At 41.0% G+C, this 25,528-nt stretch overlaps 1 protein-coding gene across 1 annotated transcript in view; it reads left to right on the top strand.

Annotated features, from left to right (window-relative positions):
* Nucleotides 1-10,656: 10,656 nt before the first annotated feature.
* Nucleotides 10,657-25,528, top strand: part of ABCA13 (ATP binding cassette subfamily A member 13) — a 301,396-nt gene continuing 286,524 nt past the window's right edge. The window contains 4 exon segments of the mRNA XM_049714700.1: nucleotides 10,657-10,662; nucleotides 11,105-11,198; nucleotides 16,161-16,284; nucleotides 16,695-16,741. Coding sequence (XP_049570657.1) covers nucleotides 10,657-10,662; nucleotides 11,105-11,198; nucleotides 16,161-16,284; nucleotides 16,695-16,741 — 271 coding nt within the window.

Raw genomic sequence — 25,528 nt, 5'->3', positions numbered from 1 at the left:
TGTTTCTAGGACGGTGGGTTTGTGTACTATGAAAAAAAAAAAATCAAACACCCAAAAATCACAAAACAAGCCGCCTCCTTCTTACTTGGTGGGAACCCTGTTGTTTCCCTGGTTTATTTATTAATAGTTGCTTTCTTTGGCCCAGATAGGCCTGGTTTTTTCAAGTATAAGAAAGATTAAGAAAACCAAACTAACCTCCTAGTAACAATAACTGCAGAGAGAGAGGCAGAGGACCTCGAGGCTGGTTTGATGAGGTTGTATTGTGGCTGAGGCTGTCTCCTGGGCAAGCTTCTAGACCAGGAGCTCCGAGGACCGCTTTGCAGGGCCTCGGTCTGAGGTCAGCTCTGCGCTTTCCACTCAGTGTGCACCCTTCTCTCCCCCTGGTTCCCACCCACTGGGGACCATTGCTTGCTGCAGCCACACCAGCGCTCCCCCGAGGGCCTCCATGGTGCCTGCGCGCCCTGGTCCCCGGGGTGCGCCCACCGGCAGGGGCTGGTATGAAGCTGAAGCTCCTGGCGGAGACTGACCTGCTTACCCTAGACCCCTTCCACCACCAAAGGGGAGCGGAGGCGTGGTACCTGCATCCCATCTTGACCTTTGTCTCAGACTTAGAGAATCACCTCTGGGTGTGGGGCAAGGGGCTGCTGTAAAAGACTGAAAATGAGAGTGGAAGCAGAGTTGCACTGGACCTGGGTGGGCCTGTGAGCATGGAGTCTCTCCACTGCCAGTCCCCTCTCACCTGCGCCTGGGTCACGGCTGCCAAGCCCAGCGGGGTCAGACCATCATCTTCTTTAGACCAGGATCGGGGCTCGCCTGGTCTCCCCACAGCCTGCCTGGTGGGCCTTCCCGGTCCCATTTCACCACCTGGGTCTGGTCCACGCTGCCTGGAGCCCCAGGGCTCTCTCCCAGGTTCCTCCAGGGAAGAGCTTTGAAAAAACACGTGTTGGGTATATTTGTTGAAGACTAGCGTGGCTGAATAGGACAAGACGCTACAAACAGCAGGGATTAGGAAACTCTTTCTGGCTGGGGATGGTTTGGTGGTCTCTCCGAGGGGCTGCTAGAGGGACCCATCTCCAGCACAGCCTTGAACTCTTGTCGGTCACGCAGCTGGTGTGGCGTGTCAGCCCCAGATACAGGTGGGACTGAACTCCCCTCTCGTGGGGGCCGCCTGGTTCCCAGCCTGCTTAAAAGTAATTGTCTTAGAATAAATCCGAAATAGTAACATAAGCCAAAGGGGGCTCAAATTACCATCCATCTCGATGGTTCGTGCTACCTGTCGGTGGCTTCTTTCCAGAAGGGATGTCAAGCCCCGTGATGCCTGCTGGTGTGTCCAGGCTCTGTCTTCTGGCCCTGCAGTGGTTCTCCAGCTGTGAGGGTGTGTGTGGTCTGTGCTTTTGCAGGTTTAGTACCTGTGCAAGTAGCTTATAGTAAAGCTTATTCAATATTCTATCTTGAGGGCTTAGTGTAAGAAGGAGCATTTTAAAAAATATGTATCATCCCTTATATTAACTGCACATCAAATTCTCTTCCAATTTCATAATTAGAGGCTTGGCATTTTCTCTTGCTGTTTGGTTGTTAAGACCTTGCTACATGTATTACCAGTGTTTCCACAGCTACTTGTTCTTTTTCTGTGTTTCCTTATTTTTATTGTTTAGATAAAATTTGTATATCTTATCATCTCTCCTTCTCTTTGAAGTACATCTTTTGTAATTCCAAAATGGCAGGAATGATATGCTTCATTCATCCATAGGTTTGACCAATATTCTCCTCCTCTCTTCTAGTTTTTCTACTATTAAATTTACTGTTCTGGACTTCTGTCTACGGAGAGTGCACTCTGAGCACTGTGTAAGGCTTTAGTTTACCTTTGTGACAAGATCCGAATTCAGGTGGCCTGACACCATGGGGGAATTCTTCCTTGCTTCATTGTATCAAAAACGCTATTTTGTCATGTGTTTTGAAACTCAGTAGAGTCTATTTTTGGACTTCCCATGCTATTTCATTGATCTGCATTTTTGCACCAGTTTCATTTTTTAAAAAGCATCGATACTTTAATATGTTCTACTATTTTGTAGGATTATAATCTTTCATAGCTCTTCGTTTTCATTCAGAATTTTCTCTGCTTTTGGAGCATATTTGCTCACCAATTATATTTTAGTATCATTTTTGAGTTAAAAAACAAGGCCAGTTGGAATTTGGATCAGAACTGTGTTCAGTGTGAGCAGGTGCTTGGGGGGAGAGGGTGCTCTCAGCCCTCCTCTCTTGTGTGCCCTGCGGTCATCTGGGGCCATCTGTGTCCCTATGCACAGAGCACGCCGTCCCTGGACGCTGGTCCCCTTGCCCTTCTCCTCTCCTGTGACCTCAGTCAGCCTTTTGGCTGTAGCCTTCTGTATGATCACTGGACTTAACTGTGGAAGGAAGCAATATCAAAATCACTTTTTTGGGGGAGTACGTATTTTCCAATTGTCTCCTTAGAAACATCCATTGAATTGGAATCTTTGTTTCAAAAAGTCTACACATCTACTATTTTTTTTTTTTTTTTTGCGGTACGTGGGCCTCTCACTGTTGCGGCCTCTCCTGTTGCGGGGCACAGGCTCCGGACGCGCAGGCTCAGCGGGCATGGCTCACGGGCCCAGCCGCTCCGCGGCATGTGGGATCTTCCCGGACCGGGGCACGAACCCGTGTCCCCTGCATCGGCAGGCGGACTCTCTACCACTGCGCCACCAGGGAAGCCCTACATCTAGTATTTTGAAACATATAGTTCACCGACTTCCAGAAAGGTTGTACCAATGTGCATCTCCTACCAGGGTTCCCTTTAACTTGGATGATTGTTTGCTTGTTTCCTTCGAGTCCCTGAGGGAAGAATTTATTTCTCATTCAGCGTTAGGACTCACTCTGAAGTCCCCCGAGCAGTGCTGGAAAGAGCAAAGTGTTAAATGAATGTTTAATGCATGTTTGTTGAAAGAAAAGCAACTGTTTTTCAGTATAAAGCTCAAAAAAATTAAGGAAAGGGAGAGTTTATTCATGTCTTCCTCTCAGTACCAAACTAACTCCATAACCAACATAAAGGTTTGGAAAAGGTCCTCTTGGGGAGGGAAGTTCGGACTGTGAGGGAGAGATAGTCAGAAGCCCCAGTTCTGACCTGCGCTGGACTTGGACCAGCTCAGCTGGTGGCTGCCCTTGGGCTTTGGCTCTCGCTCTGTTGGAACCCGCTTCTCTTGCAGTATTTTATGGCAAGGACCTCGTAATACTTATGGGAAAGTCTTCTCTTCTGAGCGGCTGGCATCCAGAGGCCCAAGCGCCCCAAAGAGACACAGTAGAATTTCACGCGTATTGCAAAGCCCTTTGTTTCCAAGGAGAAGGGCAGCAGGCTAATTCTACGTTGGACTGCAGCTTCCTTCCCCAGGGTGTAAAATGGGCACAGTGTTCCCTACCTCACTGATGTTGGGAGGATGAAGTGATGGATGAGCAAGAGCTCGTGAGCACTCAGGGGATGCAAACGAGAGGCGGGAGGGGGGCCTGGCCCTCTTTACAGCTGCGTCCCCAGCAGCACCTCCTTCAGGGGCTCTGGGCTCCAGGGAAATACTTCACAGGCCTTCACACCCCCTCCCCCATGTGTGTTCACTGCTGTTTCCCCAGCGCCTTGCCGGTACACTCCTCCTGAGGAAGGAATGAGGTCACTTGTTTTATTGCTCTAGTGCACAGCATTTATTGATCCATCCTCTTTTTTTTTTTTTGCATGACTTCCTCAAATTTTTTTCATTCACAAATAATGCTACTGTCAGCAGGATTGAGCACACCTTTGGTTCACACTTATTTATGCCTTCTCAAAAAGTAACTATTAGGTGGAAGCTTTTTTATAGGTTAAAGCTAGTCTAATATAGGTAAACTAATATGGTTCAACCTCTTACATAGTTGTTGAATTGCTGAGCCGTAGAATCTGCACATCTGCAGCTTAACAATGTTGTCAGGCTGCCTTCTAAGATCCTGTTCATCTGTATCCTCACCAATACTTTTTACTTTTCCCAAACTGGAAGATGTAAAATGGTATCTCCTGGGGATAATTTGTGTCTGCCTGAGTCCTACTGAGACGAATATCTGCGCGTATATTTCTGAGGGTCCATAATTTGCTCTTCTTTTCTCCTGTTTTTTACTGTTTTCTATTGGATTATCTCCTCATTGATTTGTAAGCATGTGTATATATTCTGGATACTATCTTGTTGTTGTGTATGTTGAAATAGATTCTTCAAGTCTGTGGTGAATCTCACTTTTCAAATAGCTTCTCTGAGGATCAGAGATTTTAATTTAACATGGCTTATTTTTCCTTTGTGGTCTATGGGGGGTGTGTGTGTGTGTGTGTGTGTGTGTGTGTGTGTGTGTATTATTTAAGACAAACAAAACTGAAGGAGATGCTCTATGTTTTCTTGCAAACATTTAAAAAATTTCTTTTCTTCACATTAAGAGTTCTGTACCCTCACTCTGAGGATAACCAATTATGTGGCACAAGTTGTTGAATAGCAAGTTTTTCTCCTATTGGTCCGTTGACCACCTTTTTTCCTGCATCAAGTTTCCAAGTATACAAACCTCTGTTCCTAGGCTCTATGCACTGTTCCCTAGGTCAGTTTCCATATTGTTGAAGTAATAGCAAGTGGTCTTACTTACTGTCATTCTATATAAAGTCTTGATGTGTGGGAGGACAGATTCTTTTAATCTGTTGTTGAAAATTGTCTTGGACATTTTTTGGTCTTTGTTTTCTTTGCTTTTTTTTTCTCACATTCTCTACTCTTCTCCCTCTGTTTTTTTTTAAAATTATTTTATTATTATTATTATTTTTGGCCATGCCACGTGGCATGTAGGATCTTAGTTCCCCAGTCAGGGATGGAACCTACACCCCCTGCCTTGGAAGCACGGAGTTTTAACCACTGGGCCACCAGGGAAGTCCCTTTGTTTTCCCAAATAATTTTACGCATTAAAAAAATGTCAGCTCATTAAAGTTGACAACAACAGCAAAATCAAAACAAAACAAACAAAACCTTGTTGGAATTCCATTGGAATTGTATTGAACCTATAGATCAATTTGGGTAGAATTAACATCTTTATGATATTGCTATTTCTTATGCATTAACAATGCTTATTCATTTATTTAGGTTCTCTCTGGTGTCTTTTAATAAAGTTTCATAATTTTCTTCATGAAATAATTGCACATATTTTGGTTAGATTCTCCCCACCCCCAGTTACTTTAACTTTTCATTGATACTATAAATGGTATCCTATTTTATTTTTGTATATACTGCAATTTTATTTCAATTGCACAAACAAAGTTAGCGTGTAGGAACTTTAAATGAAACAGTACGGTAAAAATAGCAAAGAATGAAAAACTCTAAAAAAGGAAATACACCTAAAGCATGAGAATTCAACATGCATTAGTGTTTCATCTTCCGTTTTGATTGACACTTATGAAACAAACTTTGAGATCATGATGACTATTCTGAAGAGATTTCAGCACCAGCACTAAGGTTGGTACATTCAGTTGGTTTGTAATTGACTTATTAGCCATTTACATAGTCTATAGTACAGATTTGTCACAGGTTGGATCACAGTGTTAAAGGAAAGAAGGACCTTCCTTTAATTACAGAGGATCCCCTAAACTGCACTCAGCTTAAGACATCCGATGTATAAGAGCATGAAACCATCATAATACTGTGGGTCCAAGGAGCATAGTTTTGTTAAGGAAAATAAGCTAAGCTTCTGTTTCCCACTTTAATTACTGAAATCTTTAACAATGAAAAAACTGTCACATAGGAAAGTAAATGTATATAGTTATTCAACCAGGCTTCTCAGAAAGAACACATTTAGCAATCTGGGATAATGCAGAATGACAAGAAATATAACGTGATGCAACACTGGTTCTTTTTGTCATTTTACACAGACATCATGTTAATACTAAACCAAGGCACAAAGCGTTTAGTGCATACACCAGTTTCTTTCTTAAGATCTAGCATTTTTTTGTAGTCTTTTATCTTGCTTCGGACCACTTGTACTCAGTACTTTATCCTACTATAGACTGTTTAACTCAGTCAACAAAATCAAAAGTGATTTCTGACCAGATTTATGGGAGACATAAAGATTTATATCATCAAAGTGTTTGCATGACCAAAAGTAAGATAATAAAGATGAAAATTCCTTCTATTTCTTTTAGAAAATAGTACTTTATAAGCTTGCTGCATCTTTAATGTCTTTACTCTTGGATGACAATGAATAGTTGATAGAAAAAAAGAACTGTAATGGTGTTTTATTTTAACAATACACTTTCTGGACTCCTCTGGCGGTCCAGTGGTTAAGACTCCCTGCTTCTACTGCAGGGGCACAGGTTTGCTCTCTGGCTGGGGAACTAGGATCCCGCATGCCGTGTGGCCAAACAAACAAACAATTTCTTACTGAAAATTATGAGAATGATGGCGAGATAGGATTGAATTCTCCTACGAAAGTAACTTTGGAATTTTCTTTCTGTAGTTCTATCAGTTGTTGCTTTATATACTTTGATTACCTTTATTAAGCATATAAATGCATAAAATTATGATATTTTCCTATTGCATCACTTATTTTATTATGTAGTGATCCTCTCTGTATCTAATAATGGTCTGTGTCTTCAAGTCTCTTGTCTGATATTACCGTAGTTAATTTGTGTACTATTTACCTAGTATATATTTTTTGTCTCTTTACTTTCCTCCAGTCTGTGTCCTTATGTTGGATAACTTGGTTTCTGATTATCTGAAAATATTCTTTTACCCTTATTTTTGAGAGATGAGTTTTCTGGGTACACAATTCTAGATCAACCAAATTTCTCCAAGTAATCTGAAGATATTTAATTGTCTTCTGGTTTCCCACTGTTAATGAGTCTTTGATAAGTCTACTTATTCCTTTGAGGTAGTGTGTCTTATTTCTTGAATTGGGATCTCCTCTTTGACTCTTGTGCTGAAGCTGTTAATGTGGATTTATGTTTCCTGGTACATGTTATCTTTCTTGTATCAGTGGAATTTGTGCACTTTATATGTTCTGGAAAATTCTCAGCCATTAGCTATTTAAATGCCTCACCTGCTTTCTCTCCATCCCCCTTGAGGGGTACGCTCTCTTTCGTAATTCAACCTTGCAGTTAAAGATTCAACTCATGACTTCTTTATTCTTTTTAATTAATTTCTTTTGTCAATTCTCTCCTCCGAGCTCTTTGGAGATTTCTTTTACTCTCTCATTTCTGTAAGATCAGCAGTGCAACAAAACTCTATTCTTCCAGGAGGCGTTGCCCTATTGTTGCTGGTCAGTGTATGGAAAGCACAGTGATATTAATTGGATTTCTAGTTTTGTCCCATTTTCATTTCGGCTGGATTTCATTGTTAAGCCTTTTTCCCCTTAGGGTTCATGGTTAGTAATCATCTGTGTCCTTTTATGGTTGAGAATGTATGTATGCTGGTTTTATTTAAGGGTCATTTTGGCTGGGTATTGTGTTTTTATCACACTTCCTTTCTCTTAGAACTCTGTAACTATTGATGCGTTGTTATCTAGCATTGAACATTTTGAGCATATGTTTGAGGCCAGGTAGATGTATTTCCTCGTGTGGCTATTTGTAGTATATTTCATTTATCTCGGAGGTTCAATAGCTCTAGTTCAGCTGCAGCTTAGTTTTCAGAAATATGGCGTACTCTCCCAGTCTTGAAAGAATGTTTTCTCTGTTTTAGGGAAATTCTCCCGTGTTATGTCTTTGAGCATATTTTTTGTTCCTTTTGTTGGATTCTCTGCTTCAGGGATGGCAATTATCCTTATGCTGTGGAGTCTTTTGTTTTTCAAAGCTGATTCTGTTAGCTTTTTGTGTTAATATTTTTGCCTTTAAAACTGTTTTTTTTAATTTTATATTTTTAAAATCAGTGTTGTTATCTTTGTTTTGTGGTTTCTAAATCATTTAGAGTTCCACAGTTATGATTTTTTTTGGTTATTTTTATCCCTTAGATCTGCAACTTCTCTTTTCATTTATTTATTTTCATCGTTTTTATCAGCTCTTGTTTTCTGAATGTTTGTTCTTACTAAATTGTTCTTCTTTATGAAACAGTTGTAAAGAAATTCTTCATTTTATCTGAGTGTTTCTTTTCCAGCCATGGCCATGGCTTTCGTTTGCTGGCTTTGTTTGTCTGCTTCCCTCCAGAATGTTTAGATAGCTGTTTCACTCTTCGTTTTCATGTGACTGATGCTTGGGCCACTTAGCCCAGGTGTTGTATTTGTCCTTGACTCTCTTTTCAGTAATCCTGAGACAAGTTTGATTTCTCCTTCAAACTCTGATGCAGTGTCTGAGCACATCCTATATGTGCCAGTTTTCTCCAGCATGAGGGATGGTTGGGATGCTGGTGGGGATGAGATGCAGGCATATTAGCCTAGCCAGGCTCCATGCTCTCCTTTGAGGTTTTGTTAAAGGTTTTATACCACATTCACCCATCCAGTTAGGGAAGTGAATCTCCAACTTTGGATTCTTTTTCTGTTTTTATGTGTAGCCCTGGGGGTATCTCCAGCAGAGTCAGGCTCCTTGTTCACTTTCTGTGTGTCATATTTTGAATGTTCCAGCAGCCATTTTTCTACCTCCACTGTCAGAAGAAGGAGAAAAGGGGTCCTTCAGGGCCCCTGACTCCACTGATGCGTGTATGGGGGAGAGTCCCTTGCTCTGCAGATTTCGGGCCGAGTTGGGACTGACCCGGGTGGGCTTGTGAGATCCCCACCTCCCCCCACAGCTGTCTCCTCTGACTTCATTTCTTTTCCTTTTCCTCCCTCTTATTTTGTCTGGGAAAAGAAAAAGTCTGTGAGAAGATTTCAATACGCCGTTTTACCCAGGGCTCCTCTATCTATGTATTTGTACGCATGTAGTGTTACGGGCCCCCAAAATGCAGTGGTGTCTCAGCTGTTCTGAGGGAACCGAGGCAAGGGCATCCGTAACCATTGCTGTGGGATGTGGAATTTGGGGGTGCAGGACGGGCACTTCTGCCGTCTCCCAGGGGAGCTTCCCTCCTGGGACTCTTGGCAGGAAGGAGGGGACTTCACGGTTGTTTGGAAACTCATGATAGCACTGGCCCCAAACAGAAAACTTTGCAAATTCCATAACTGGGTGATTGGTTAAGTAACTTAAATTCTACAGTAGATTATTATATAGTCTTCAAAAACAATGAGGCTGATCTATAAGTGCTGATATGACAAATAATTTCCAAAAACACTTGTTATATTTATTTATGTCTTTAAAAAAATGAATTAAGAAAACCGTTCGAATAATTTATCTTTTGGGAGAGTGGTTGCATTCTTCCTGTACTTTTTGAATTTCCTAACCATACATATATTTACTTATTTATAATATCAGAAGTAGCTATGTAAGTCTTGGCTCTGTTTTCCTTATACTTTTTTGTCTTAAAATGACTCTTATATTATTAAAAAATTAAAAAAAAATCCCAATTAACTATATATTTACTCTTCTTAATGGTGTCAAGTTATTGTTTAATCTGAGGTATATTTTCTATTTTGCACATTTATATTCAGCCAGAATTAATTAAGGACTCCCCCCACCCCAACCTGTACTCCAAGAAATGACTCATTTGTTACAGAGAATGAACAGGTGACTTAAGTTTTATGGTCTTCTGTGTGTTTGTGACCCTTATGTCTGGTTTAATTGCTACGTTTTGAGCCAGTGGGTGCCCTCTTGTGGGCGTTTTCTCTGTTATCAGGGTGGATGGTATTGGATATCAGCACTTTCTCAGAGCACTTTCCATAATGATGCACTTTCTGGCACAAGAAATACTTCCTCATGACCCGTCTCCAAGAGGGTGGTTTCTTTTCTTCTTTAATTACACCAGGGATGGAAACATTCTTTCCCATCTGGGTTTTGTCTTTATGGTTTCAGGCCACATAACACTCACCTGGGCACACGTAGGTCCGTTTGCTCGACCTTACCGGGAAGGGCTGGGCCAGGGGGATAGGCCTGGGAGCTCAAAGACCAAGGCAGTAAAGTGACAGGAAGTTCACTTTAGTTCAAAGCATCATGACTCAAGAGTCTGAAAGAACAAGACATGCTTTTTAGTGTTGACAGCGTCCTTAACCTAACGTGCAGATTTTTAGGTTTTTGTTTCTGTGGTATTAAATGCCTTGCTTGTTCTGTGTCTGGCTGTAAACTTTTGTATTTGTAAACTGAGTGGAAGCCAATAGAAGAACATTGTCCACCAAAAAACAAGTGTAGAATGATGACAGTAAAAATAATCTTGTGATAATTGAGGATTTTCTATTAATTAATTTTTCACTGGGCTATACCTTAGGTATTTCTTTCTCAAATAATTAAATTCTGTGTATAGATGACAGTGCCTTTTCTTTTGACTTTGAAAATTCAGGGTTATACAAATTATTTCAATCCCTATGGGTAGCTCTTTTGCAGTCTGTATCAAGAGATTTGACTCCAATAAGCTGATTTTTCAGAGTTTGTTCCAGTCTGAAGAAAGTAATTTAAAAGAAAAATTATTTATATGCAAAAAATGAATTGATAGAAAAATGTGAATTATGATATATTCATTTGTAAGAATGTTAGATAACAAGTAAGATGATGGTTATGAACCTTGTGTGGCATCATCAGAAAATATTCATAAAATGAAGGTAAGTGGCTGCCACCACCAACTTTGGGAAAATATCTACTTGGATGGAAAAGTCAGGAATGTTAAAATAGTTAGAAAAATAAACTAGTGAATTTGTTGGAGTGTGAGAAACATGGACGAAGTTGTTTGTTTAATGTCTTTAATGTCATAAAGTCTGCAATAAATAAATATGTGGAGAAACAGGGAAGGAGCAGAAGCCAGGTCTGGTGGGAGAAGGACCAGGAACTGACAGTCGTGGATCTGGATACAGTGACAAGGGAACTGGGGCCATCTCCATGGGGCCTCGTCTCAAATGATTGTTCTCAGGGACACACAGTAGGGATGACAATGACCTCCTTTAAAGGAAGCCTGGTCTGGCCTGTAAACCTTCCTTCAAGAGATGGAGATATTGTAATGCTTTTCGACTCTATCAAACACTAATTATTTTTTTTACAACTTTCCAGGTCCTCTCCCTGGGTGAATTCTTCTGGCCGTGTATTCTGTTTATGATTCTGATAGTACTTCGTTTTCAAGAACCTCCCAGACATAGAGACAATTGTGAGTTTTACTTTTATGACACTTTTTGAATTACAAACATCAGAAGAAGAAAACGCAGCATTCTTTTTTTGTTGTCGTCCTTTATAAATTCTGAATCCTGAGTGAAATGAATGGGTAGAGTTCTGTTGTAATATCATAATCTCTGTTTCTGGGGTATGTGCCAGTAAGCATCAATTTAGATTTTTTTCTCTTAAGAATGATATTCACACATGTTTGCTCTATCTAGCAGATAGATTTATTCCTTGAACTAAACTGCCTTCATTTGAGAATAGGTGTATAAGTCATTATAAATATAGAAAGAATAGAGGAAGAGGTAAAAGGGGGCAGATGCATTTCAGTTTTTCAACATGATAGTGCTGATGGTGGTGGGATATTGAGGATGGCAATGGTGGCGATGATGGTGGTGATGATGGTGAGGATGGTGAGGATTGTGAGGATTGTGATGATGTTGACAATGGTGATGATGGTGATGACAATGATAGTGATGATGATGGTGGTGATGGTGGTGATGATGGTGATAGTGGTGATGGGATGATGATGATGGTGATGGTGGTGATGGGATGATGATGATAATGATGACAATGATGGTGATGATGGTGATGGTGGTGATGGGATGATGATGACGATGACGATGATGGTGATGGTGATGATGGGATGATGACGATAGTGATGACAATGATAGTAATGATGCTGATGGTGGTGATGATGGTGATGACAGTGATAGTGATGATGGTGATGATGGGATGATGATGATGATGGTGATGATGGGATGATGATGATAATGATGACAATGATAGTAATGATGGTGATGGTGGTGATGATGGTGATGATGGTGATAACAATGATAGTAGTGATGCATTGAGAAACCATTATTAATAACTTTCTCTGCTCCAGGAGCTTTATCAGCAAGACCATTTTGTTTATCTGGTTTGAAACCTCAACAGCATCACTCCTTGAGAAATGATTGCCTATTTTGTTTCTATGAGACTTACGCCCACTTGAAATATGGATAATGTGGTTAATTCCAAAAATGTTACATGAATAAGAATTACTAAGGGATGGCTTTTATCTAAAACAGTATGTCACCATTCACAATAGTGAATGAATATATCTATTCATTTGGCAAATAATGTTTTGAGTGCCTTCGTGTCCCAGGCCTTGCTGAGGATGAAGTTGTGGACAAGGTATTTTCCCTGCCCTTCCAGGACTGACTGTGGGGCCAGACTATTATGATCAGTGGGACAATGGCATGATGGGACTCTGTAGAGGGTGCATGTGAGCACAGAGGAGAGGTGGCCGCTCCATTCTAGGGAAAGGCTCCTGAGGAGTTAGCAAATGGGAAACTTTTTCAGATAAAAGAGTTCAAGGGAGGAAGGATCTGGGCAGGGCAGACAGCGTGGGGAAGATTGGAACTAAAAGGAGTTCAGTATGACTAAGGAGCAGAGTGTGGCTGCAGGAACAAGCAGGTTCAGATCAGTAAAGGCTTTGAAGGATGCTGAGGATGGTGACTTCCCAAAGGGCACGAGCAGCCACCAAATGGTTTCAGGAAGTTCCTCCTGGGAGGAGTACGTGGGGCAGCGCTCTAGGTGCAGGCAGAGGTGCATTTGAGATGGGGGGCTGGGCACCGGGGAACGCAAGGTGAGTCATGGGACACTGCGTCACCAGGCCTGGCTTGAGCGGGAGGAAGAGGACAGGCTCCTTAGAGGCGAAGGGGGGACCACAGTGGGCTGGGGCTTGTGAGGAGAGGGGGCCTCCCGCTGGGACACCTGGGTGGAGGGGCACCCTTCTGAACTGAGGACACACAGGAGGGGCTCGGGGGCTGTGCTCCGTGTGGCCGGGAGGACCCCCGAAGGGGAGAAGCTCCTGGGACCAGGCCTCATGAGGGGCACAAGGGGGGCAGGCCAGAGGGACAGGAGGAGGCCGTGGAGCCACGTGGGGAGCACTCAGGGCGGCCACGGTGAGCAGTCACAGGTGTTGTTGCCACGTGGGCAGGGGGAGGGCTGACATGTCCTGTCGGGGGCATTGGTGCCATTGCCCAGGGCGGCTCGGTGGGTGGGGACATGGAAGGCAGGCTGCAGTGACATGAAGAGTGATGTGGAATTTGCAGTGAGAAACTGTAAGGCCTGAATAAATAATTCCTTCTCAGTTATATCAACGGTCAGTCTTTTTTTTTTTTTTTGGTCGCGCCGGGCAGCTTGTGAGATCATAGTTCCCTGACCAGGGATCTAACCCACACTCCCTGCAATGGAAGCATGGAGTCTTAACCACTGGACCGCCAGGGAAGTCCTCAACTGTCAGTCTTGATCTAAATATGCATTCTGAAAGTGGACAGGGGTATTTTGGAAAAGTCTTTTTAAAAAAATAGCGTGTCATTTATATACTTTAAAAATGCAAGGTACAAAGCTCCTTTCACAAGGTTGTGTGCATGCGTATTTGAGGACCTGTAGCAAACGCACTGGGTGTGGCTTGCGTCAAGGGCTGGGCAGGAAGTGGGGAGGCAAAGGGGAAAGTGAAAAGAGACAACAAACAGAAGGGCCTTGCATGGGCCCCGAGGTCAGGGAACAACGTGCAGGAGAAATAAGGCGGGACTGCTGCTGGGGGCAAGACAGTAGGCGGGAACTTCGGTGTCACAGGTGGATGACGTGTCGTCAAGGACTGAGGCAGACCCCGGTCAGCAGCGGCTGATGAAGATCTTGAGTGATTTCATCACTGATAACAGAGCATCAAGTCTACAGCGCCGTGTGTTACAGGGCAGCCCCGGCACGTGGGACCAGCAGCCTAGGATGTTCCTTATGCTAAAGGATGATGCCCGTCCTGAAGCACTTACCCAAGCTCTTACTTTTTGTCAGGAGTACAGTCCCGATGAAGAAGTGGCCTTGGGAACATCGGAGATGTTGTTTAGAGGCTGACGCAGATGAGCGTGTGCAGGGAAGAGAAGACTTCGTCTCAGTCTCAGAGGGGTCCTGAGCCCAAATCACTGAGGTCCGCACTTTGAAGCCCCCATCTGCCACACCCTGATGTGTGAGCCCAGGCGAGGGGTCTAGCCCTGTGAGTCTCTTTTCCATAAAGGCAGCTGATTTTACCTGCCTTCAGGGCTGCACCGAGGACTCAGTGAGAAAGCCGGTCCCAAGCCTGTGCCCGGCACAGGGTGTGGCCCAGAGGAGATGACCAGCAAACATCCACGCCCGTCTCTCGCACGCCCGCTGTCCTGGGGTGGCCGGTGTTACTGTACACCCCGTTTAGGTGAGCACCATTCCTGCGTGTCCCCGAGGGAGACGGGAACAGAAATCACAGTTACTAGCTGGAATGTGACCCCATCCCTTCGTGGTCTCCAGTGCTAGGACAGGGCCGGGTCCTGAGTTGAGAACTCCCCTGCCCCTTCAGCTGAGAAGCCTACTCATTTGTCTTTCCTTCATTCTTCGAACATTTACTGACTGTCATGGGCAAAGCACTGAGCTGAATGCTGGGCGTAGCGGGTTCCCAAGTCCCAGAGAGTAAGATTATCGCCCAGACCAAACCAGAATGGAGGGGAAAGCATTTCACCAGGGTTTTACGAGCTACAGCATACTGGGTTAGTGCTGGTTGAGCTGTCTGCACTCGTCAGCACCCCGACTCTTCTGTCCATATGGTGATGTGAAGGGGGAGTGGGGGGCCCATGTGACCAGCATTTTATGGAGGAAAGTGGCTTATTTTTATTTTATTTTATTTTTTTACTGAAGTGTAGTTGATTTACAATGTGTGTCAATCTCTGCTGTACAGCAAAGTGACTCAGTTATACACATAGAGACATTGGTTTTTTTCTTGTTCTTTTCCATTATGGTTTATCCCAGGATATTGAATATGGTTCCTTGTGCTGTACAGTAGGACCTTGTTGTTTATCCATCCTATATGTAATAGTTTGCATCTGCTGAGCCCAAACTCGCAATCTATCCCAATCCCCCCCACAAGCTTGGCAACCACAAGTCTGTTCTCTATGTCTGTGAGTCTGTTTCTGTTTCATAACTAAGTTCATTTGTGTCATATTTTAGATTCCACATATATAAGTGATATCGTATAGTACTTGCCTTTCTCTGTCTGACTTACTTCACTTAGTATGATAATCTCTAGGTCCATCCGTGTTGCTGCAAATGGCATCCGTTTGTTTATTTTTATGGCTGAGTAATATTCCATTGTATATATGTACCACATCTTCTTTATCCATTCATCTGTCAATGGACATTTAGGTTGTTTCCAGGTCTTGGATATTGTGAATATTGCTGCTATGAACATTAGGGTGCATGTGTCTTTTTTGAATTACGATTTTGCCCAGATATATGCCCAGGAGTGGGATTGCTGGGTCACATGGTAATTCTATTTTTAGTTTTTTAAGGAACCTCCATACTGTTCTCCACAGTGGATGCACCAACTTATATTCCCACCAACAGTGTAGGAGGGCTCCCTTTTCTCCAGGAAGTGGCTTACTGTACCAACATTTGTCCTGAAAGACCTTGGACCCTATCCAGTTTTTCTAAACATCTTTGCATTAAATCATCTTTAGCAACTACACTTAAACATTAAGAATCCAAGGTGTGTGAGACTTGAAAAATTTCCCAGACTAAGAATTCCTCCGTTTTTTGTACGAGACGAGAGGAAGTGTCTGCTCTGATTCTTCCCGCCTACAGCTTGTTCACAGCATCTGTAGGTGAGGGTGCCTGACAGAGATATTAACACTCCTCTGGCGGGAAGATGCGGCCAGGCAGAGCCGTCCTGGCTTGAAGCCTGTGTGCAGACCCTAGGGGAAAGGGGTTATTGCAAACGGTTTCTCACCTTTTTCTTTTTTCTGTTGGACTGCTCAGAGCTCTTTTAAATAAACAACAGGATTAATAATATAACAACATGGTATTACATGTTACCGAACTCACTAGGTATTCCATTTCTGGGACCAGTCATATGGACTCATTTCTGCCTTGTATCCACATCCAGGTTATTTGCAACCCCGGGATCTGCCCAGCCGGGGCGTTTTCCCCTTTGTCCAAGGCCTTCTTTGCAACACCGGGTCTAGGTGCAGGAACACAAGCTATGAATGGGCCACAGAGCAGCATTTTTGGTAAGAGAAACACAAACATCCTTTTCAGAATTCATGGGAAGATGCTGTATAGAACAGGCATGAGCCTTTTAGTACAGCTTCCATCATTTGGGATGAGCCAGAGATCATAAACAACACAGAATTTAGAGTTACTAGAAAATCAGTTTTATTAAATTCAGACTCACATGAAAACAACTCCAAGTAACGGTTCATTTCCAGTAGGAGGACTTTCCACTGCTGTTAAAAGAATCACAAAGTGATTACTGATTAGCAGATGCCACTTGCTTGTCATAGTTTGTTTTCTGCAGGTTAAAACTCTGACCTCGAAATCACCTGCTTAGCCAGCTATTCATTTTGGTGCCAAATGCCCCAAAACAAGTATGTGTTTGAGTTACCTGCTGGGCTTTTCCTGCCGTGCTGTTTTGGACCAGCATCCTGTTCGCGGCTGAGACACGATCTAGTCACTCACCTGGACCAGGTGACAGTAGCTGTTGTGACTCTAGATGCTGAACCAGACTTGTGTTTGCCTGTGGCAACAGTTTGCACCAAAGACCAAAAAGAGAAAGAGTGGGAGGTATTTTGTGCGAAAAGAGTCAAAATAAAGGGGGTTTTAACTTAGAGCACCCTGAAGGCTCTGGAAACTTCTCTCAGCGGAGTTAGGAATGAAAGGAAGTGACTGATTCATCAGATAGTTTCAGTTTTTCTCCTGTGAATAATCTGGCTTTGCTTCCTCTCTCCTTTCTGGTGTTGAACAATCTAACATATTTAAGTGTAAAGCCTATTAAAGTATGTGATCTTTATCTTTCAACTGTAAGTTACAAGAAGAGAAAGAAAAGTTCCTAGATAATTTTGGACACATCTGGTACAATATTTGTCAACGGTTCTTACATTTTTTTGAGAGAGGTAATATAAAAGTATGATATTAAGAAAATCACTTGGACGTAGTCTAAAATCATAACCCTGAAATACTTGGTGATCTTTTTGCATGTGTGGAGAAGAAAGTGCCTTCCTGGGAAAATTAGAAGCGATTGAGGCTGATCAGAGTTTCCATTTCAGGCCTTTCTTATATCTCTTCGTTGCTCAGAGTGGGAAATTTGACTGTAGCTGAAGTCGGAAAAGTGGGGCTTTGCACCCAAACTCTACCTGCCCTGTCACTTCTTGTGGGCATCTGTGCAAATTCCTTACTGTCTCTGCATCTGCTTCTCACTCACCTCCTTCTCCTGTTGTGAGTGTTAAAGTAGGTGGTAAGGAAGCCCTCCCACGGTGGGAGGTAACAATCACCCATCCTTATTGCTCTGGCTGTAGCAGTCACACTGGAGTCTCCACATCGGGAAAGAGCTCGGCCCTTGTCCTCCCCGTCCACTCTGCATCCTCACCTCCACTTGCCGACACCAGGTGATCCCACAGGATGTTTCAGAGCCTTGGACGCTGATGGCCAAAAACAGCTCCTCCCGGGCCTAGTGGTGTCTGAGGCCGAGGTCTTTTTTTTTTTTTTAATTGGGGTATAGTTGCTTTACACTGTTGTGTTAGTTTCTACTGTACAGCAAAGTGAATCAGCTCTACATATACACAAATCCATCTTTTTTGGATTTCCTTCCCATTTAGGTCACCACAGAGCACTGAGGTCCCTGTGCTCTACAGTAGGTTCTCATTAGTTATCTATTTTATACGTAGTATCAATAGTGTATATAGGGAAGTCTCTGTTCTCCCATATAAATTTTACAAACTTCTTGTCAAGATCAATGAAAAAACTGTATTGGGATTTTGATTGGAGTTGCGTCAAATCCAATGACATGACACATCCTTTAATTTACTTTATAGCTTTATAATATTTTTGCATAAAAGCCATGCGTATTTTTTGTTAAGTGTGATATGATTATAGTTTTAATTTGCATTTCCTTAATCATGAGTGATGTTGAGCGTCTTTTTGTATGTTTATTGGCCCTTTGAATTTTTTTGTGTATAAAGTGCTTGTCCAAATCTTTTTACAATTTTTTTAATTTTTGGTTTTACTGAATTCTTAGAGTTCTTTACATATTTTGATTGTAAATCATTTATCAGAAAGATGTATTGTGAATATTTCTGTCAAGTTTCTGACCTGTCTTTTGAAAAGCAGAGGTTTTTTCCATTTTGATGAAATACAGTTTATAACCTTTTTCTGTTTTGGTTTGTGCCTTAAAAAAATCTTTTTTGAATAGAAATATAGTTGATTTATAATGTTGTGTTAGTTAGGTGTACAGTAAAATGATTCAGTTATACACACACACACACACACACACACATATATATATATACATGTATATAAATGTGTATATTCTTTTTTTACGTTCTCTTCCATTATAGGTTATCACAAGATATTGAGTTTAGTTGCCTGTGTAGGGAACTCTAGTAGGTCCTTGTTGATTATCTATTTTATATATAGTAGTGTATATATTTTAATCCCAAACTCCCAATTTATCCCTCTCCCCCTTCTTTGGTAACCATAAGTTTATTTTCCATGTCTGTGAGTTTATTTCTGTTTTGTAAATAAGTTCATTTGTATCCTTTTTTTAGGTTCTACATATAAGTGGTGTGATATGATATTTGTTTTTCTCTTTCTGACTTACTTCGCTAGTATGATAATCTCTAGGTCCATCCATGTTGCTGCAAATGGCATTATTTCATTCTTTTCTATGGGTGAGTAATATTTCATTGTATATATGTACCACATCTTCTTCATCCATTCATCTGTTGATGGACATTCAGGTTGCTTCCATGTCATGGCTATTGTAAATAGTGCTGCTTATGAACATAGGGGGGCATATATCTTTTCCAGTTAGAGTTTTCATCTTTTCTGCATATGTGCCCAGGAGTGGGATTGCTGGGTCATATGGTAGCTCTGTTTTTAGTTTTTTAGGGAACTTCCATACTGTTCTCCATTGTGGCTGCACCAATTTACATTCCCAGCAACAGTGTAGGAGGGTTCTCTTTTCTCCACACCCTCTCCAGCATTTCTTCTTTTTGATGATGGCCATTCTGACTGTTGTGAGGTGATACCTCATTGCAGTTTTGATTTGCATTTCTCTGATAATTAGTGATGCTGAGCATTTTTCACGTGCCTTTTGGCCATCTGTATGTCTGGTTTGTGCTTTTTGTATTTTTCTCTAACAATGAAATATTTGCCTAATTGAAGATCATTACAATTGCCCACTACAGTTTCTTTTAGAAGTTTTGTAGTTTTAGCTTTTGTTTGGGTGTACGATCCATTTTCAGTTAATTTTTATATATAAGTGTTGAGGTTTATCTTACATATGGTTGTCCCGTTGTTCTAATACCATTTGTTGAAAAGACTATTCTATGCCCACTAAATGCCGTCGGCACCTTTGGTGAAAACCAACTGATGTGATAATACCATGCAGATCTGGTTTTGCCCGCTTTTATTTCAGTGGTCTTTAGGACTGTCCTTAGGCCGACAATCTAACTATAGCTTTAGGGCAAATGTCTTGAAATCAGGTACTATGAGTCCTTCAGCTTTGTTTTTTTTTCCCCCAAAAGTGTTTTAGCTCTTCTTTGAATTTCCATATACATTTTAAAATCAGCTTATTTAGTACTACAAAAAAGCCTGCTGGGACTTTGATGAGGATTACATTAAAAGATAGCCTTATAGATATTTACATCACATACCATAAAATGACCCATCTGAAGCATAAAATTAAATAGTTTTTAGAATATTTACAGAGTTGTACAACCATCACCACAATCAACTGTAGAAAATGTTCAATCACTCCGAAAAGAAACCTGTGTGAATTAGCGCTCACTCCTTTTCTACTGTCTCCCCTGCTCCTGGCTCAGGCATCTGAAAACTGACTTTCTGTCTCTGTAGAACTGACTGTTCTGGACATTTATTGAAGTGGAATTATGCAACTCTGGGTTTTTGGTAACTATCTTCTTTCATGTAGCATAATGTCTCAGGGGTTCATCTGTGTTATAGCAGGTGTCAGTACTTCTTTTTATTGCTGATCAGTTAACATCCCATTGTATACCATATTATTCTGTTTATCTGTTCAGAGGTTGATGGTCCTATCAGTCGTTTCTACTTTTTGGCTATTATGAATAATGTTGCTATGCATGTGCTACCCTTGGACAGTTTTTTGTATGGGCATGTGTTTCTTTCTCTTGAGTATATGCGAGGTCATATGGTAATTCTATACTTAATACATTTTTTTTTTTTATACTTAATATTTTAAGGAACTGTCAGGCTGTTTTCCAAAGGCTCCGCCATGTTACCCTCCCACTGTCAGTGTCGGGGGTTCCGTGTCTCTGTACGCTCACCAGTACGTATGCTTCTTTCCTTCAGATTATAGCCGTTCACGTGTGTGGTGCCATGTGAAGTGGTAACTCTTGTGGTTTTGATTTACGTTTTCCTAATAGTTAATGATGTTGATAGTCTTTTCAAGTACTTATTGACCATTTGTATATCTCCGTTGGAGAAATGTCTGTTCAAATTCTTTGCCCATTTTTAATTGGGTTATCTGTCTTTTTATTGCTGGGTTGTAAGAGCCCTATATATATTCTGGATACAAGTCCCTGAACAGATATATGATTCACATGTAATTTTTCATGTTTTGTTGGTTGTCCTTTGACTTTCTTAATTGTATCCTATGAAGCACAAAGTTTTGTATTTTGTTGACGTCCCACTTATCTATTTTTTCGTTTGTTCCTTGTGCTTTTGGTGTCATATCTAAAAGTCTTTGGCTAACTCATGATCATGAAGATTTACTCCTATGTTTTCTTCTAAGAACTTTATACTTGTAGCTCCTATATTTTGGTGTATGATCCATTTTGAGTTGACTTTTGTGTATGGTGTGAGTAAGGGGTCCAGCTTCATTTTTTTCCATGTGGATGTCCAGCTGTTTCAGGGGATTACATTTAATCTGTAGATTAGTTGGGAGTGAGTTGATATCTTAGCAACACTGAGTTTTCTAATCCATGAGCATGATATATATCTCTATTTATTTAGGTTTTCTTGAATGTCTCAGGAATGTTATTGTAGTTTTCAGTTTATACACATTTTGTTAGATGTATTCCTAAATAGTTTGTGTTTTCTGGTATTGTTTAAAAAATTTTAAATATGGACAATCAGTTCTAGTGGCTTTTTAATATATCACCTAAGATTTTTTACATACATGATCACATCACCTGGAAATGCAGTTTCACTTTATCCTTTCTTACCTAGATGCTTTTTCTTTTATGTACAATTTAATGTATTCTCTATTTACCTTCTTTCTGTTCAAACTTAGATCATTGATTTTAGAGCTTTTCTAATATAAAGATTAAAAGCCTTATCATTCTTTCTGAGCACTACCTTAACTTCATCTCACAAATTTTGATTTGCTGTATTTTTGTTTGCATTAAGTTAAAAGTATTAACTGATTTCTACTGTGGTTTCTTCTTTGACTTATGGGTTATTTGTAGGTCAGATGTTTAGCTTCTAAATATTTGAAGATTTTCCTGAAATCTTTTTATTACTAATTTATGCTTAATTCTACTGTGGTCAGAAAATTCTATGTGATTTAGGTCTTTTTAAATTTGTTGAGACTCATTTTATGGCCGTAGCGTCTGATCTTCTTTGATAAATATTTAATGTTACCTAAAGCGACTACTTGCCTTCTGCTGTTGTTGGGTGGAGTGCTGTTTAAGTCTTCAGTATCTTTACTAATTTTCTGTTTGTTCTATAAATAATCAAGGGAGGATTTGAAATCTCCAATCATAATTGTGGATTTTTCTGTTTTCCTTTTCACTTCTACTGGTTTTTTCTTCATTTACTTCGGAGCTCTGGTATAAGTGCATACACATTAGGATTGTTAAATCTTTTTTATATTGACTCATTTATCATGATATAATTTTATCCAATTATCTCTATTATACATTATGCATACAGCACATTATATATGCAATGTGTCATGTAAAATACAATATACACATTACATTACGTCCACTATATAAAATATTATATTATAATACATAATACATAATATATTATAAAGTGATATATAACCTTTTTATCCCTGGTTGTATTTCTCTGAAGTCTACTTTGTTGATATTTACATAAGTACTGTAGCTTCCTTTTGATTATTGTTATATGATATATCTTTTTCCATCTTTTTTTACTTTTTGGCTATCCGTTTCTTTATATTTAAAATGTAAACACCATATAGTTGGTTCTTTCTTTATTATTCAGTCTGACAGTCTTTGCCTTTTAGTGTTTAGACCAGTTATTTTTAATATATTGGATTTACATTTTGCACTTGTTTTCTACTTTTGCCGTCTCTTTTGTACTCCTATTGTCCTCTTTGTTACCTTTGTTTATGTAAATTGAATATTTCTTATTCTTTAATGCTTCTCTACTATTGACTTATGAACTGTACCTTTTGTTGTATTTTTCTAATGGTTTATGCAATTTCATACTAGTGTACATGTATCTGTAGGAGTCATTCCTAGAAGCAGAACTGCAGGTCAAGAGGTAGATACATTTTTTTATCTTAATGGTCTTTTCCAAATGCTCCTATATGGGGATTGTAATATATTGCACTCTATCTTCCAAAATATGGGGCTATCTCTTTCTCTAGTAAGGCAAATAGAGGGTCTTGTCAAAGTTTTAGATTGCTGCCAATCTGATTTCTCATTAATTTCTTGATGAGAAATGATATCTCAGTGCAGTTTTAATTGCATTTTTCTCATTATGGGGGATGTTGAACCTATTTTCATATCTCTGTGTACAATTTATACTTACTTTCCTGTGAAATATTTTTCATGTCCTTTGTCAATTTTTCTCTTGTTTATTATTTTTCTTCTTGATTTCTAGAGACTCTTTACATATTAGGGAGTTAAACCCTTTATCTGTGACATGAGTTGTAAATATTCTTTCTGGAGCTTGTCATTTATTATTTGACTTTGCTCATGTTTTAACTTTCATTTTGAAATAATTATAGATGCAAAGGAAGTTGTTAAATAGTACATCAAGTTCAGCTTCTTCAAATAGTGAGATCTTATATAATGGTAGGACAATATCAAAACAGGCAATGGGGGCTTCCCTGGTGGTCCAGTGGTTAAGACTCTGTGCTTCCAATGCAGGGGGCCTGTGTTTGACCCCTGGTCAGGGAAGTAGATCCCACATGCATGCCACAACTAAGAGTTTGCATGCCGCAACTAAGGAGCCCGTGGGCCGCAACTAAGGCCCAGCACAACCAAATAAATAAATAAAATGTTAAAAACAACAACAACAAAAACAGGCAATGGACATTGGCACAATACTGGTAAGTAGACTGCAGGTCTTATTTCTCCAGCCTACCCTGAAAACAAACACAGGAGCTCTTCATTTTGGGGACTGGCTTGGGAATCTCTGGTGAGAATTGAGCAGAGGAAACCAAGAGGGTGCTGGGGACAGAGACTCTGAAGTCCCATTAAGCATGTGTAGACAGAGTGTCTGGTCTGGAGTTTGGATTTTTAAAAAAATAGATCTAAAGAAAGTCCCAAAGACTTCTTACTTGCTTTCTTCTTTCCTCAGATGTGAGTTTCTCAAACTTTGCCTCTCTTTTAAACCCTAGACCTGTTACAGGTTTCAAAAGCCTTTACATCCTTGCGCGCACCTGCCCTGAGTTACAGGTGGGCGGTGAAGGTAGGGTCTGGCCGGCCTTACTGGCCACAAGGCAGCTGTGGGGCACCCAAGACAGCATTCTTAGGAGAATTATTTTTACATTTGGTTCTGGTTGTCTTAAGAAATAATTCTAACTCTGTAAGAACTTGTCTCATTTGTAAACCAATAAGAAAAATTAGCACAGCTTCTCATAGAAACAGTAATCCTATTCCTTTAGCTTGCTTGCTTATTCCTGCAGCTCCTTTGCTGAAAATGTGTCTGTCCCAGAATCAGGTATATTATGACTGCCCTTTTTTCTTCTTTAAAGAGAGCTGGGAGCTGGACTCTGTGCTAATTTACACAGATTCCCTCTGCTGACCCTCCGACAACCCCATTAGGTGGCTCATGTTATGATCCCGTTTTAAAGATGACTTTCCAAGGGAGACATTGCTTGAGAAACATTTTGGCTCTGGGGGACCCTCACTGGGCCTCAGTTTCCTCATCTGCAGACTGAGGGAGGGCCCTGAGCAACCCCTCCCACCTCTGCTGTCCTCAAGTCCTTCACTGAAATCGCACAGGGGCTGCTGGATGGCTCCTGGCCCTTTGAGAGGGTGGTCTCCTACTGGTCTGAGGGCCACCAGACCAGTAGGAGACCTTTTCTTGTCTTCCTGCATCAGATCTTCTTTGTCCCCCTCTTCCATTCACAGCTCTTCCCATACCAGGCAGGGAGCAATGTCACCTGATAAAAAGACCACAGAAAGGGACTCAGGAAGGAGGAAACTGGTCTCCTCCCAAATCCTATTACAGCACTGGGATTTCCCTGGGGCTGCAGAATTCATTCTCTCTCTCTCTCTCTCTCTCACACACACACACACACGCACACACACACACACACACACACACACACACACATTTAATCCAGGATTTTCTATGTATTGTTTTCTGCTATAAACATTTCTCATGTTAGTAATAGTTCATAACTGGTCTTAAGGACAAATTGAGGTAATTTTGGAATAATAATGAGAAAAATAACATAAAACCAGGTCGTTACCACAGGGAAACTCCCCTTGAATTACATCAATCTCTATGATCTGGTGATTCTGCGGTTCCCAGGGGGCGACCAGGTGTGGGTGACGCAGGAGAGTGTTGTCCACAGCCTCCAGGGGTCATTTTTACCCTTTAATCCGAGGCCACAACAGAAGTAATAACTGATTCCTTGTGCTTCTGGAATTCTGAGTCACTCACGATGAAGACCACACTTGAAACAGTGAGATTTCCGTCAAGTGTACCCAGCGCTGGGCTATCAGGGCCTGGCCCTGGCTCTACGCTATCCATCCCCTTGTTTTTGGCAAATTCATTTTGATTCTCTGGGCCTCATCTCTCTATCTCTGGGTGGACTGACCTGAGAGGCACTGAATTTATTTTATTCGTCACTAAACCCTTGTTGACCCTCCTTTACTTCCTTATAGGTGGTGACAGTCTCTGGTGGGCTTGGGGATGATGAAGCTTTGCTTTTCTTCTGCGGTGGGTTTACCGGTTGACAACGCTTCCTTCAGTCACCGTGTTCGGGAATTTGTAAAATAAAGGGTTTGGGAGTTAAAAAAAATCTCATGGGTTCTATAATCTTTTAATCAAGAAAAGTTTCCCCCT

This window comes from Orcinus orca, chromosome 9, assembly GCF_937001465.1.
Source record: "Orcinus orca chromosome 9, mOrcOrc1.1, whole genome shotgun sequence".
Lineage (NCBI taxonomy): Eukaryota > Metazoa > Chordata > Mammalia > Artiodactyla > Delphinidae > Orcinus > Orcinus orca.
The sequence above is the reverse complement of the archived record's forward strand: the minus strand, read 5'-3'. Positions and strand labels throughout refer to the sequence as shown.